Source organism: Dendrobium catenatum, unplaced genomic scaffold (assembly GCF_001605985.2).
Source record: "Dendrobium catenatum unplaced genomic scaffold, ASM160598v2 fragScaff_scaffold_421, whole genome shotgun sequence".
NCBI lineage: Eukaryota > Viridiplantae > Streptophyta > Magnoliopsida > Asparagales > Orchidaceae > Dendrobium > Dendrobium catenatum.
In genome coordinates, this window is record NW_021318883.1 from 945,184 (window position 1) to 960,440 (window position 15,257).

The following is a 15,257-nucleotide window of genomic DNA, read 5'->3' on the forward strand; positions in this document are numbered from 1 at the left end:
TATCTTTCCATACAAACAATTTACGAACTTTAAAAACAAGCAGAACTTCAAAATTATTCTTACAATAAAAAAAATTAAGGGGGCGCAGCCCCCAAAAACCCCTGCAGGGGCGCTGCTGCCCCTTGACCCCACGACCTGACCGGGCAGGTCGAACCCCGCCAGGGGCAGCGCCCCCCAAACCGATATATTGTTGTATTCATGTTGTCTTATTATTGTGATATTTTGATTTCACTTCATATATTGTGCATTTTTATGTTTTATATATTATTTATTCATTAGTATATACAAAATTTATCATTTTATGTTTACGCAATTTTTTGATTTTGAGGCTTACGCTTCGCCTCACAAACGAAAAACGCCTCAATACCTGGTTACGAAATTTTAAACATTGTACAAAAATTAATTTTTTTCTACTAGAAAGCTGCTTTAAGAAGCAGAAAAAAAAAAACCGTCCCAAACAAAGCCTAAGTTGAATAAAAAGGAGTCTTCCAAGAAAGATATTTTAGATAAGAATTTATTCGGTGCAGCAATGTCAGTAGCTCTAAATGCGAAGCCAATGTTAGTTCAACAACAATCCCGAGATTGATTAACACACTGACCCACCACAAAAAATGCCCACCCAAAATTAGAAATAAGGGAGTTTAATAAAAAAGAGGGATTTTATCCGGAGCAGCGACATGGGTCCATATATAAAACAAAATTGTATGAACCTATAAATCAGTGACGCTGAAGAATTTCCGTTCTCCAGTTGCAACTAAACAAGAAATCGTCTGTTGAGCAGCAGTTTTGGGTTTGAAGAATATTTGGCAAGCCTGAAAGACATTGAAGAAAACACTCTCTTGCTGTTTAAATTTTAGATAACTACAAACTTTCAACTCTATAACATAAGTTGTTTTGTCACTACCTCCATTCGTCGACTGAATCAAGATTTTTCAGGGTTTATGCTCTGATCGTCACCTTTATTCAATGACCATGAACTTTTGTCTTGGATACTTCCTACTGAAATTAAATTAAAGTTTATAAGATTTCATGGAGTTTTTTATACTGTTATGAAACTTATGGATAAAATATGATGAAATAATTTTTATCTAATGTGAGGGCTGTAAACGAACTGAGCCGAACAGGTGCATGTTCATGTTTGAGTTCATTTATTATCAACTTTTTCATGTTGGTTCGGTTTGAACTCGATTCACGCTTTCATCTTCATGTTCAAGCTTGGTTTGTTTAAGTTGATGGATGTTCATGTTCGGTTTTTGTTTGGTTCATATTTAATTTCGATTTGTTTCGTGCTTATTAAGCTTTAAACAAATGAGTCTTATCAAGCAATTCATGAGCTCTACTTCTAAATGCTCATTAGCTTAACGAACGAACTTTATCGAGCCTACTAACAAACATGTTCATGAACATTTCTAACAATTTGTTTTGAACAACCAAATGAGCGTGTTCACGAACATATATAGTAAGTGTTTTCAAGTTACAAAACAAGCGGGTCAGCGGCGTAAGGAGAAACACGAGGGTACGGCAGGACAGTGTAATGGAGAAAGCGAACAATAGAATGATTAAGATTTGCAATTTGCGTTTGTGAGTGGCGAGGGCAAGGAATTAAAGGTATAAAATATAAATGTATAATTAGGTAACATCATTAAATAAAAATAGTTTTAATTAAAATATAAATAATAATGTAATATCAATTAATAGATATTTATGATGTATTTTCATTAGTATATATAATAATAATTAATAAATTTTATAATTTATTAATCAACAATTATTATAATTTTAAATTATAATAAACATAAAATATTTATATCAGGTTGTTCATCATTTTTAATGAGAAATAATCAATATTTATATCAAATATTCAGCAAACTTTCATACAAGTTATGTATTGAACAAGAATCAAGCTTCTTAACGAGCTTCTTATCAAGCTCCTAACGAGCTTCTTATAGAGCTCCTAACAAGCTTCTTATCAAGCTCCTAACAAGCTTCTTATCAAGCTCCTAACGAGCTTCTTGTCGAGCATGTTCACGAGCTTCAGACGATATTGTTCAAGAACATAAACAAGCCGAATACATAGTCGGTCAAGCTAATTTGTTATAGCATCAAGTATTAAGAAAATGTTCAAACTTGTTTGATTACTTAATTAAACGACGACAAACGAGTTTTAATCGAGCCGAACCTCAAGTAGTTTGTTGAACACTTAATTCATTTACAGTAAATCTATATATAAATAATCCATCTATCAATATTGTTGAAAATTTATTGATGTATGAGCAATGGGTCCATGCTGTGTGAAGGTGTTATTGTTGCAACAACAAAGTTATGTGTAGGAGTTTCTTTTTCTACCATAATCATTAAGAAAAAATAAGAATATTAATTAAATTTTGAAGTGATGGTGACCCAGCCATCTACAAGAATTTTATTTTTGGCATTGTTATATACACTCTTAAAACACAAAAGAAGGGTTGTATACATCCATGCATAGTAGTTTATTAGCAACTTATTTTATTTTTGGTGTCACAAATAGTTGTGTTCACACTCAAAAATTAAAAAATAAAGATTACACATAGCTATGTACAAGAGTTTTATATCAACTTCTTCAATTTTGTTGAAGAAATTTGTTGAAAACCTTGAAAAACTTCAAATAAATAGTGTACATTACATCCTTAAAACAAAACAAGGTTTATACGCAGCTGTATATAGGTGTTTCATCAAAACATCATTTTTATGTTGTACACAGTAGTGCATAGCCATAAAAACAATTAAAATAAGTGTTGTACACAGCTGTGTAAAAGAGTATTATAGCATCTTCTTCTTGTTTTATATTTTGTTTTACACAATGGTGCACAATTAAAAAACACAAAGCAAAGGATGTACATATAACATAGTTGTGTACATAAATTGATAAACTACTTTCATTTTTGTGTTATACATAGTTATGTACATCCTTAAAATAAATAATATACACCACTGTATATAGGTACTTTTAGCATATATGTTTAGATTTAGTGTTGTACACAATTGTGGACAACCTTAAAAAGACAGCATTAGATATTCGATATTATTAACAATTAGCTTAATTTTTGTATTGTTGCATAATTAAATATATTTTCAAAAACAAAATAATAATTGCATGCAGCTGTGTATAGGAGTTTCATAGCAACTTCTTTTATTTTTCTGTTGGATAATGTTATGTACAGACTTGGAAGCACAATACAATAGCCTATTTCACCTTTTTTAAATGCAACTATATACAACCTTGAAAACAAAGAACAAGAGTTGTACAAAGCAATGTATGGGAATTTTAGAGAAAAATTTTATTTTTTCCATAAAATGCTATGTTCATCCTTCATAACACAGAACAAGGTAGCCGTAAACTATTGTGTACATGAATTTATAAGCAACCTATTTCATTTTTTGAACTATAAATCATTGTGTAGAATCTTAAAAACAAAAAACAAGTATTATAGAGAACGGTCTATAGTAGGCTAGAATCATCTTCTTCATTTTGTGTTGTACTCACCATGTATAGCCTTGAAAAACAATGAAAAAAAGTTTTGCCCAGCTATGTACAAAAGTTTATTAGCAAATTCCTTATTTTTGAAGATGTAAACAACTTCGTGCAGGCTTAAAAACACAGAACAGGCATTGTAAACAACCTCTCAAACTCATCAACTTAAGCATCCCATGCAAGCATATTATCTTGTGTTTTTCTTTTCTTAAATAATATCAAAATATCAAATCACCATTCTTTATTCGATTCATGTTCTCCTTTTGAATAAAGTTATATGTAACTCTCTTTGAAAATACAATTTTCTCTACTCCAATAACTTCCTTAACAAGATAAGAGAATGCATCAATAGTTGAATTCCAACTTGTGTCATTATATTCAGCACACCATCCATTTCAGTACATTTTATCCAATGAGGTCTCAACAGATGTTGATTTTTTGTTTTGTTCAAGCACAATAATGACGTCAAACAAATTTGATAACCTAATTACCACATCACCCACATTAAATCTCAATATTAACAGATATTATATCTTAATGTCCCCCTTTTAAAACTTTGCTTCACGAGATTTTTTCATCTGATTATTCTTAAGATCAGCTTTTGAACATAAATCATATTTTGAATTAATTTTCCTTGGACTAAACCAATAAGGAACATTATTATTTGGAAAGCAAAATACAACAGGATGAAATAATCAGAGCTTAGATCAAATGCTTCAATCTCAATGGAAATAATGGCATTCAGAAGTATGACCTTGTCCATGGCATCAAACATGTCCATAGCATTTAAATTCGCTTCAACATTAAAATTTATGCTAGGTTCCTAGATTAATTTAACAAAAGTGAACATAATTCATCATAGTATATACATTGAGTTTAGAATGCTACACACAACTATGTACAACACCTTCAAAGTTGTACTCACGTTTTTTTTTTTTTTTTTAGAATGGCTTCTCTTTTTTTTGTCTTATACACATTAGAAAATTTTGATATGTTCATATCTCTTTTAATTTTAGTTTTACACACATCTGACTTTTGTTTTTATGTGGTTCAATTTATCATATGTGTACAACCTTTAAACACTTTCATTTCTAGTGGCGACAAACCCTACGCTAAAAAAGCATGCATCTAAACTGTAGGCTTGTAAAAAATATAGCTAAAAATACTTTCTAAAGGAAAAAAAAAGAGAATAAAGTGAATATATAGCAACCACTAGTTAAAAGGAGTTTCAATTTTTAAGAGAAAATAAAAGAGGTAGATTCAAGTATGCTTAAGGGGAAACTCATCGTGGAAATTCCAAAATCATCAAACATAGTTGATTTTTTATCCTTGATTTTTCCAACTTATTTTGTAGAAATCTCAAATAATCCATTTGTTAAATTAATTTGTGCTCCTCCTAACATAGTTGAAGAAATCTAGAGTAATCAAAATGTTTTGATGTTGGGAATTAAAGCTCTATCTTTCTCTTCTAGTTTAATAAAAAAAAAACCTTTTAGCTTCAGGTCGAGTTGCTTTAAAAGAAAATGTATTAAAAACATTGATATACATCTGTCTGATTACCATTGACCTTCCGCACATATGGCTTAAGTATATATTCAACACCCAATAATTTCTCATTCACTAAACAAAAGCATGAGATGATTTATGCTATGTGACGAACATTAAACCTTATAATAAAAGAAAATTATCAAACCTTTACAAAAAATAATCATGTTCAAGATCACAAAGATAGCAAAGAAGTAACACCTTAATATAATTTGCAGATGAAAACTTGAAACAGAAACCTACCATCTTCTGAAACTCTGAGGGAAGAAGATTTCCGTAGGACCTCTGCAACGGCTAGCACTGTTTCCTCCGCAATCTCCTCCGGCTTCAACTCACCCAAATCCAGATGCTTTCTCATTCGTGAAAAAGAGCAGATTAAAGCCAAGCTCACCACTTAACCCAAGGTCAAGGTTACAACACGCAAAATGAAAACTTAAAATGGCAATAATCAAGTTCATGGTTATTCTAAAGATTGGATTTTGGCGTTAAGGATACACCCATCCTCGCTTTCCTCAACAGTAGTTCGTAAGAACTTGTCCCGCGGCAGATTGCTGTCGCTGAAATAAAACTCAACCTACAACACAAGTTCACAAAAATCAGGCTTTGGCCCCCAAAATAACAGAGAGAAGTGAAAAAAGCGAAAGAACACAAATCCATTCTACCTGGCGGATGACGTTCTTTGTTTTCTCATCGTCGAGTGTGACCGCCATCGTCTTCCACCGAAGGTAAACGATGTTATTAGGGTTTTGAAATTTCTGAGAAGAAGGGAAAATTAGGGTTTTATGAGCACGCTTGCGAACCTGGAAGTTCTGATAAAGAACCTCGTGATCTCATAAGAGCCCTTCGATTCTAGATTTAAAATATAAAAAAAAAAAAAAACTTTTTTGTAACCCATAAGCTCATAATAAAATATGTCTTTTTTAATGAAGTCCTCGTTGCGATTTATCGCGATCTGGTTAAAAAATATTTCTTTATTGGAATCAAATTAATTTTTATTTATTTCAGTTACCTTTTTTAGAATATTCTATTCTAAGAAATACAGAACATAATCGAAGGGAGAGGCAGGTCAAGGATTCAAATAAATTGGAAACAGAACAAATAAGCGCTGATGGTTAGCGCTTTACTGCTCGCCGCAGCCGCTTCGATTATGGTGATTTACAAATGATCGTGCGTGCGGCGGCCGCATAATCGCTTCGCTTGCGAAGTGGAGGATGGAGTCCCATTGGTGAGAAATTATTACGCGGGTAAGAGAACTGTTTTGATTTTGTGAAGGTATAAATATATATAGTAAAAAATAAATTTAAGTATTTATTATATAATTATTATGTATTTTTAAAAAAATTTGGATAATTATTTCATCTGAACTCTACATATAATAATCTCTCCCAACTGATAGTGAAGGGACACTAAGTAGGATTAAATCTAGAAAATATGAAAGTATTAAATTTAATTAATTTCAAATAAATTATTTGATTATTTATTTTATAATTTAGGTATTTAAATAATTAGGATATCTTATCATATTTATTTTATTCATAAGAATTTTGATTACACTAATTAAATTATAATTAATTTATTAATATATTTTACCTGATAATTAATTAATATTTCATTAGGCTTGTTGCATCCTAAAATATTCACAACAATAGAGAGATATAGAGTTTAGTGTCCTATTTTTTAGACAAAGATCCAACAACACACAAATAAGAGAAAGGTGCAAAAGTTATAAGAGTCATCATAATTTTTACGTGAATAATCATAAAAAGGGAGAGAAAAACCATAGGGCATTGCCCAATTGAAATGAATATATTAATATTTGTTGTTGATTATAAATGATGTCCTTCCTCGAGGGAAAGTGTTAGCCTAATGTAAAAAATATAAAGCATATTACATAGTTGGGGTTGGAAGAATTCAACGATATGAGAGTTATTCATAAGAGAATATTAGGGTGTTCATTTTGTTGATAGGATCGTAGTCGGGAGACTAAGGTCAGAGGGATGAGGTTGGAGGGACTGTAGTCGAAGAGAGACGATGGTTGGAGAGACCATAGTCAGGCGACTGAGGTCGGAGGGACTGTAGTCAGCGGGCGATGATAGTTGGAGGTACCGTGAAGGGACCGTAGTTGCCAAGCAATGATGGTCAACGGGACCGTAGTTGGCATGCGACGGTGGTCGAAAGGTTCGTAGGGGGGTAGTCGACAAGAAGCAAAGGTTAGTGGGACCGTAGTCGGTGGACGAATGAGGTCAGAGGGACTGTAATTGGCGGGTGATGATGGTTAAAGAGACCGTAGTCAGCATGCGATGGAGGTCGAAAGGTCTGTAATGGGATAGTCGGCAGGCGACGGAGGCCAAAGGAACCATAGTCGGGTGACTGAGGTCATAATGATAGTAATCGGTAGGCAACGATGGTTGGAGGGATTGTAGTCGGACGATTAAGGTCGGATGGACTGTAATTGGCGAGCGATGATGGTCAAATAGACCATAGTTGGCATGCGACAGAGGTTGGAAGGTTCGTAGTGATGTAGTCGGCGAGTAATGGAGGTTAAAGGGACCTATTCGGTGGGCGATGATGGTCGGAGGGTTCATAGTCATGCGGGTGACAAAGGTCATAGGGACTGTCAGCGCGCGACGAAGGTCAAAGGGTCCGAGGGACCGTAGTCCACAGGCGATAAAGGTCCTATGAATCATAGTCAGCGGGTGACGGTGCTCAAAGGGACTGTAATTGGCAGGCAGTGGAGATCAGAGGGATCGTGGTCAGCGAGCGATAATGGTCGGAGGAACCGTAGTCTGTGGGAAATGGAGGTCAAAGGGGCCATAGTCAGCAGGCAACGGAGGTCGGAGGGACCGTAGTCGGCAGGCTACAGTGGTCGATGGGATCGTAATTGACGTGAGATGGAGGTCGGAGGGACGATACTCGGCGGGTGAAGGAGGTCGGAGGAACCATAATTTATAGGCGATAGAGATCAAAGGGTTCATAGCCGGCAAGCAACGAAGGTAGTAGGGGTCAAAGTAGGCATGCGAGGGAGGTCGTAAGGACCATAACTGTTGAGAGAAGGAGGTCGGAGGGACTGCAGTCAGTTGGACCACGATGGCCTATGGGATCGTAGTTGATAGTCGACGGGCGACGAAGGTTGGAGTGACGGTAATCGGCATGCGAAAGAGTTGGAGGGACTGTAGTCGATAAGCGATGGAAGTCGGAGGGACTACAGTTGGTGAGCGATGATAGTTGAAGGGAATGTAGTTGGCAAACAATCTAAATCGAAGGGACCATAGTCAGCGGTCGATGGTGGTCAGAGGTATCATAGTTTATTGACGACAAAGGTCAGAGGGACTGTAGTCGACATGCAACATAGGTCAGAGGGACTATAGTCACCGGGCGACGAAGGTATAATGGACTGTAGTTGATGCATGATGATGGTCTAAGGGTCCATAGTTGGTAGTCGGTGGGAACAGAGGTCGAAGGGACCATAATGTTGCTGTTTGAGCGCCTCATCATTGGGTGTTCGAGTACCTCAGCATTGTTACAATACTAGGCGCCAAATATTGGCATTTTAATGTTATGAGTTATGGAATTTGAATTTTTGCAAAATGCCTAAAATACTCAAAATATTTCAAAATTTCTCCTCTAAATATTAAAAAAAAAAAAATTGAGAGTGGGCAAGCATGTGGTGGATCCGCCCTTGTGTTATAAAGAACAAAATTCTGAATATTTTGAATTTTTTTTTATTTTTTGAAAATTTTATATCATGTATTTTGGAATATGCACCTTTTTAATTGAACATAAAATAATCATGACTCTAGTATTATATTATGATTAAAGTCTTAATGATATTTCAACCCTTTATTGGTTTGCTTTTTTAGCGTTGAATGGGTTCTAAAATATGTTAGTGTTTATGGGTAACTTTGGGAAGGGTTGGAATATTTATTCAACTTTTTTTTTTTTTTTTGAATTTATCCAACTACTTAATCCATTGTCTACTTAACTGCAAACGGCAAGCAAAAGAGTTAAAATAATGTAAGTGTTATTGAGTTCCTCATTTAGGCTTCGTCAGGGATAGTGTTTTACTGTATTCTAAAACAACTTTTTAATACAAAAAAATTTGAACAATTTTTTTTTTTATTAAAATGTTGTTTTAGAAAACAGTAATAACATTATCCCAAATGAAACCTTAGCTATAAATTCAAAATCTATGAAATAAAATGGATTTAAGAAAAAAATTAAACTCAATTGAGCTCGTCTCACAATCCTATAGATATAGGAAAAAAAAAAGATTTCCTTTAGGCTCTATTTGGAGAATTAAAGCATTTGATAAAGGCATATGGTCGTAGGACAAATTATTTTTTAAAAAATAATTTTGGTTATTATAATTATTTCTTTCTTTTCTTCAAGATAAGCAACATCCTTCTTATAACTATCATACTCTAACCTATTTTCTATTAAAATAATCATCACAAAATTTTTGAAAAAAAAAAAAAGAAATAATCAAATGAATTTATAGTTAACATGTGAAAAATAAAGCTGTGAAAAAGAAAATCTTAAACAAATCCCTAGAGATGAACCATGCATATTCTTCCTTGTCACATTTTGTTGGTGATCAACACCTCTTTGGTAATATCACCAATCACTTACTAGTGAGAGTCGCCAATCACCTGTCTATGTCAGCATACAATCCTCGGTCTTACCCCCTCACTAGAGGAAAATTATTCGGTCAAATCACCGGACACAACTTACATTCTGTATTCACAGTACTGAGCTTGATAATGTGAAGTACTGAGTACCAAACAGTATTGAGCTCGATACTACTCAGTACCGAGGAGGTGATGTGACGCATTTTCATTGGGCTCCAAAAACGTCTGATGACCTGACCCAATAATTTCCCATCACGAGGCCTATAATGACGAGCTGGCTTGTGGAGAATCCACAAATCCAACAATTTGGGACTCGAGAGAGGCAAAAGAAACCATGTGGAGTGTGGAGACAAATAGAATGCAAACTATAAGTGCACCAAAGTATAACGAAGAAAGGCAAACCAAAAGAAAATAAAAAAAAGATTCAAGCTTCAAAAGCTCCAACTACTAAGGGGTCAAGCCGCTTTGAGTCCATGGCACAAATGCAAATCACAAAATGAAAGCATTGATCCAATCCAAAAGTTTAATTAATAGACATTAATAATGACTCATGAGCTCACTAATAAGTCGAGCTAAAATCGGCCCCCAAGCTAACTTAACTCACATTGCAACCATTGTCCTCTACCAAATCATAAAATAAATCAAATTATAAAGATTTAATAAAAATAAAGACAACTGTGCCCCAAAATAAAACATGTATTTTGACACGTACTTAATCGGTCCACATAACAAGAAGTCTACACAACCAAAGGTCATCAAAATCTACTAAAAGGAGGATCTGGGTACAAAAATAGCTCCATACGCATATTTCCTAAGACGAAAAACAAGCTAGCTCATCCTCTGAGCAGCTTCTTTAGCCAGGAGCTTTTCCTTGGCCTTACTTTTGGCCTGAGACTTGGAACCCATAATTCCGCCTCCCCACTTCTTCCTGATCTCATCAAACTTGTCATTGAAGTTGGCCTGTGAAATAAAATTAGAAATTAATGAATGAATAAGCATTCAAGTTTGAATTATAAACTGTTTAATGACTTGTTTCACACCTTAATAGCCTCTAATATTTTGCTAAACTCGAGCTTATCTTCATTCTTCACGGTGGTCAGGCACAGCACTGCAGCAGTCTTCTTGTGGACAATCTATGGAATCCATAACAGAAATATGGGAGATTAGACTTAGGCTTCGTTTGGGACTGACTTTTTTGTTGCTTCTTAAAACAGCCTTTTAGTAAAAAAAAATTAATTTTTCTACTAAAAGGCTGCTTTAAGAAGCAACAAAAAAGTCGTTCCAAACGAAGCCTTTTTTGTACTAAAAAGTTGCTTTAAGAAGCAACAAAAAAGTCGTCCCAAACGAAGCCTTAATTTTCCATAATCCAATATTTTAATGGGAAGTTAAATTGCAAATAAATACTAACTGTTCCCAATCGAGCTTTTCCCTTCACAATGCAGTAAGGTATCTCCATCTTCCTGCACAAAGCTGGAAGCCAAACAACCAGTTCTATCGGATCAACATCATGAGCAATAACCACCAATTGCGCCTTGTTCTGTGAGAAAAGAAGGGAAAATAAGTGTGGATAGTACAATAACAACAACAACAACATCAAGCCTTCATACCACTACGTGGGGTCGGCTACATAATCATTTTTCTCCATTGTGTCCTATTAAAAGTCAAATTCTCATTTAAATCTAATAAAGAACGGTCATTTCTAATATTTTCAACCAAGTCTTTTTAGGTATACCTCTACCTTTCTTAACATAAGTCAAATATAATACCTCTACTTTCCTAACCGGGTCATCGGAAGGCCGCCGTTTTATGTAACCAAACCATCTAAGACGACTCTCTCTAAACGTATCTTCTAGTGGAGCTACTCCAACATGTTCATGTATATGTTCATTTCGTATCTTATCTCAAAGGGTAAAGCCACTCATCCACCTGAGCATCCTCATCTCTGCCACACTTAACTTAGTATTATGTTTCTCTTTTGATGACCAACATTCGGCACCATAAAGCATTGCAGGCCTCACCACCATCTTATAGTAAAAATGTAAAAATAAGAACTATACAGAGTTGACTGAACTAGCAATTATCAAGCTTCAAAAGAGCACCAATATATAGCATATATAGGAACGATATACAACATATAAAGAATAAGGGATTCTAAACCTGCTCAATGAGGTAAGTAACATGATTAAGCCCATATTTCACAACAATTGGTTTCTTGGATTCAATGGTCTTCCCTTCAGTCTCAGCTTGTGCCCGTTTCAGAAGTCGGTCCTTCTTGGTAGCTCTGTCCTCAGGCCTATACTTCAAAAGCATCTTAAAGAGATTTGTTGCTGCATAGAAATATGCAATACCATTAAGCAACTAATTCCGAAGAGGCAAAACAAAGCATGTGGACTTGACAGTGAACATCAACGTCTCTCATTGAAGCAAAACAAGAAAGAAATTCAATTAAGAAATACAAAAATAAAAAAAAATCAGTCTCATAACATTTAATATCACTTCGAGAGATATTGAATGGGCCTCATTATTCGGGAAACCTGCTCCATATTTCATATATATGAAGCTTTTTTCACAATATAATAAACATAAAATTTATATGTGACCATAATAATGCAAACCAAAGAGCAAAAACAAATGAGTTCACTTTCATGACAAAAGCTCCAATGACACGAGGGATGTTTCTCTCAACCCTTAAACTATCTAGTATTGCCTTAGCTGCACAGGAACCAGTGGAACACTGACAGGAAATACTTGAGTTCTTTCAAGTAAACCCTAATAATATTGATAAAAACGGCGAGAAAATCGTAATATTCTCCAACGAAAACAATCCAAAATAGTAGATTGTATTATAGCAACAACAACAACAACAACATCAAGCCTTTATCCCACTACGTGGGGTCGGCTACGTAGATTGTATTATAGCAATCAAACCAAATGCAAGAACAAGAAAAGATAGAATTGATCCTCAATTCAAGAGGAGGATCGTTCTCTCACAATCTCTAGACTATGAATCTAGAGCCCAGGACACCAAGAAGAACCCTCACAAGAACAGAATAACACAGCATCCCCCAACCCTAATCTCCCTCCCATACTTAAGGCATAAAATTAAAACAAAAAGAAAACATGAACCGGCACCTTAGAGAATATTACCGGCACCTTCACAAGAAAAGGCCCTTGCGACCCCCTCCTTTGGCTCCAAAATTGAATTTGAAATCAAGTGGACCCCACCAAATCTCTCTCTCTCTCTCCCTCTTGTTGCCACCCCTCTTCTTGAAAACATGAACCGGCACCTTAGAGGGGGCCGGCTGGACCAGCCCACTAGGGGTCGATCTAACAAACACCTGACAACCCTACTGACAGTCATATAGCTTTTTTGGGAGGGAAATGGTGAGCGGTTCAAATTCGTGAAATTAGAGAAATACCTCTATCAACTTACGAAGTAGATGGTTTGAACCCATGACCTTGGAGCAACACTAACAGATAAGCCATGGATCCTTTCATGACACAGCATTTAATATCAGAAATAATTAAACAATGTCACATGAGTATAAAACTGCATGCATACCACATGATGAAACAGTAACATAGCAAAAAATAATATCAGGAATTGATTAGAATCTTTCTTTAGGGAGCCAGTCAATAATGGATTAATGATTCATCATGCTCATGCCATTTGCATGCATTCATCAACAAATGATTTCAACAAATGATTGAGGACATGTTTTTATTAGGATCAAAATAATAATAATAGACAAAAAAGAATCAAACGGCCAAAATTTTAAGGACCCAACTTACCCCTTGAAGGGATGAGTTTGCCTTTTTTTTTTTTTAATTTAATTTGGGAAAATTCACTTGTTGAGCACAAATATAGTGTGGGAAGGGGGTGTTGGGGATATTATATCACTGTTGCACACCTAGTCATTGTTCCCCCTCCCAACCTGTTTGTTTCCCTTTAGCTAAACTCATCCCTTTCAGCTTATAGCCAGTTCATCTCACCCCAACAATCTTCCAACGTTACAAACTAATTTCCTCAAAGCTTATTACTTTTTTAGTTCTCCTATGGTCCTGGCATAGAGAAATAATCTGATTGTCTATAACGAGTTAACCTTTAGTAACTCAGTTTCATGTATGTTTTTCTTTTCTAAAGTATTCACTTCAGTTGTGCTAATGAAGGCTTAAAATTTTGCAATTGGATATTAAAACATTTTTTTGCCTGTGAGGTGAGGTGTAAGCCTCATAATCAACAAATTGCTCGAAAACTTAACGTATGTAAATCGAGCGTTTGATAAGCTACTTATGGCCCAACTCGATTAAAGTGTTAGACCGGTCCACTGGACCGGTCCGCACGGGACCGGCAGTTCGCAACTGAGACGGGATCTCCGCATCATGCGGAGATCGAGCGGGCCGTCCGCCCCCGTAGAGCCGTTTAGGATTTTTTTTGAGCGTTTTGAGAGGGAAATTTGAACGTAGGGACTGTTTAGGGAATTCCTTTTGATTTGTATGCATTAAATAGTTGATTTTGCTAGGGTTTGATCATCTTGAATTTGGCTAAAATTTGAGATCTCTTAGATCTAGGTTTTCTTTGGGCTCTTGGCGTTGCCAGAGATTTAGGAGAGATCGATCCTCCTCTCGAATTGAGGATCAAGTGTATCTTGCTAATTTATTCATTATCTAGTGGAATACAAATCTTGCTTGAGTTCTTTCAAATTTCCTCTAGAATTATGCTGTTAAACTGCTGTAAACAGCAGATTTGCTGAGTTTTCCTGCTGTGGACAGCAGTCCAATCAATGTTGTCGCTATTTTTCAGAAGATCTACAAGTGTTTCCTATCAAATTGGTATCAGAGCATCGATTTGGGACCACCGGCGGCTGAAATTCTGAAATTTCAGCAAATTTATCGTTTCCGAAAGAAGATATTTTGGGATCCGTGAGAAGAACGATGGCCGAAAAGAAGGTGGACGTCTTGGAAGGCAAAGTCGGTCAATTGAAAATCGATTTGAAAGAAAGATTTTTTGATTTTCAAAATCAAATCACCACCAACAATGAAAGGTTGAAGGGAAAATTCACGGCCATGGAAGAAATGATGAAGAAATTACTTGAGATGAAGACTAATCCGACATCGTCGGAAGCAAGAGAGACTACCGGAGACCGCGGCGTAGGAGGAAATCCGAACCCGCTTAGGGGGAGGAGGAATCCGGATGTAGAGATCCTTGAGGGAGAAGACGACATGCCACCTCTAGAGCCACTTTCTAGGGAGGAGATGAGCATGGGAAATGATCGAAGATGTGCTGATTTTAGCGGAAGAAGAGAGGAATTTCAGCGTCGAGGTGCTGAATTTCAGTGTCAAAGTGCTGATTTTGCAAGTAGAAGAGATGAATATGATGAAAGTGCAGATTTTGGCGGAAGAAGAGAAGAATTTCAACGTCGAGGTGCTGAATTTCAGTGTTGAGGTGCTGATTTTGAAAGGGGAAGAGGGGAATATGATGATGGATTCGGATACCAACGTCGGAGGGAGGACCGGGACACTTGGGGAGCACCTCATCTTCGAGGAATGGGAGGTTATGGAGAGTACCGGGG

General features: G+C 35.8%; 2 protein-coding genes across 2 annotated transcripts in view; both read right to left on the bottom strand.

The window, feature by feature from the left end:
• LOC110110434 (la protein 1) overlaps positions 1 to 5,892 on the bottom strand; it is a 12,879-nt gene extending 6,987 nt beyond the window's left edge. Inside the window, exons 1-3 of the mRNA XM_020841923.2 lie at positions 5,719 to 5,892; positions 5,552 to 5,630; positions 5,300 to 5,449 (exon numbers count right to left, since the gene is read on the bottom strand). Of these exons, the coding sequence (XP_020697582.1) occupies positions 5,300 to 5,449; positions 5,552 to 5,630; positions 5,719 to 5,766 (277 nt within the window). The 5' untranslated portion in view covers positions 5,767 to 5,892. The remainder of the gene's footprint in view (positions 1 to 5,299; positions 5,450 to 5,551; positions 5,631 to 5,718) is intronic.
• A 4,304-nt stretch (positions 5,893 to 10,196) lies between these two features.
• LOC110110531 (60S ribosomal protein L7a-1) lies at positions 10,197 to 12,011 on the bottom strand (the record flags this gene model as incomplete). The annotated part of the gene is given in 4 exon segments (XM_020842057.2): positions 10,197 to 10,644; positions 10,725 to 10,817; positions 11,093 to 11,221; positions 11,842 to 12,011. Coding segments are annotated over 4 exon segments (507 nt in total). The 3' UTR covers positions 10,197 to 10,512.
• Positions 12,012 to 15,257: the final 3,246 nt, after the last annotated feature.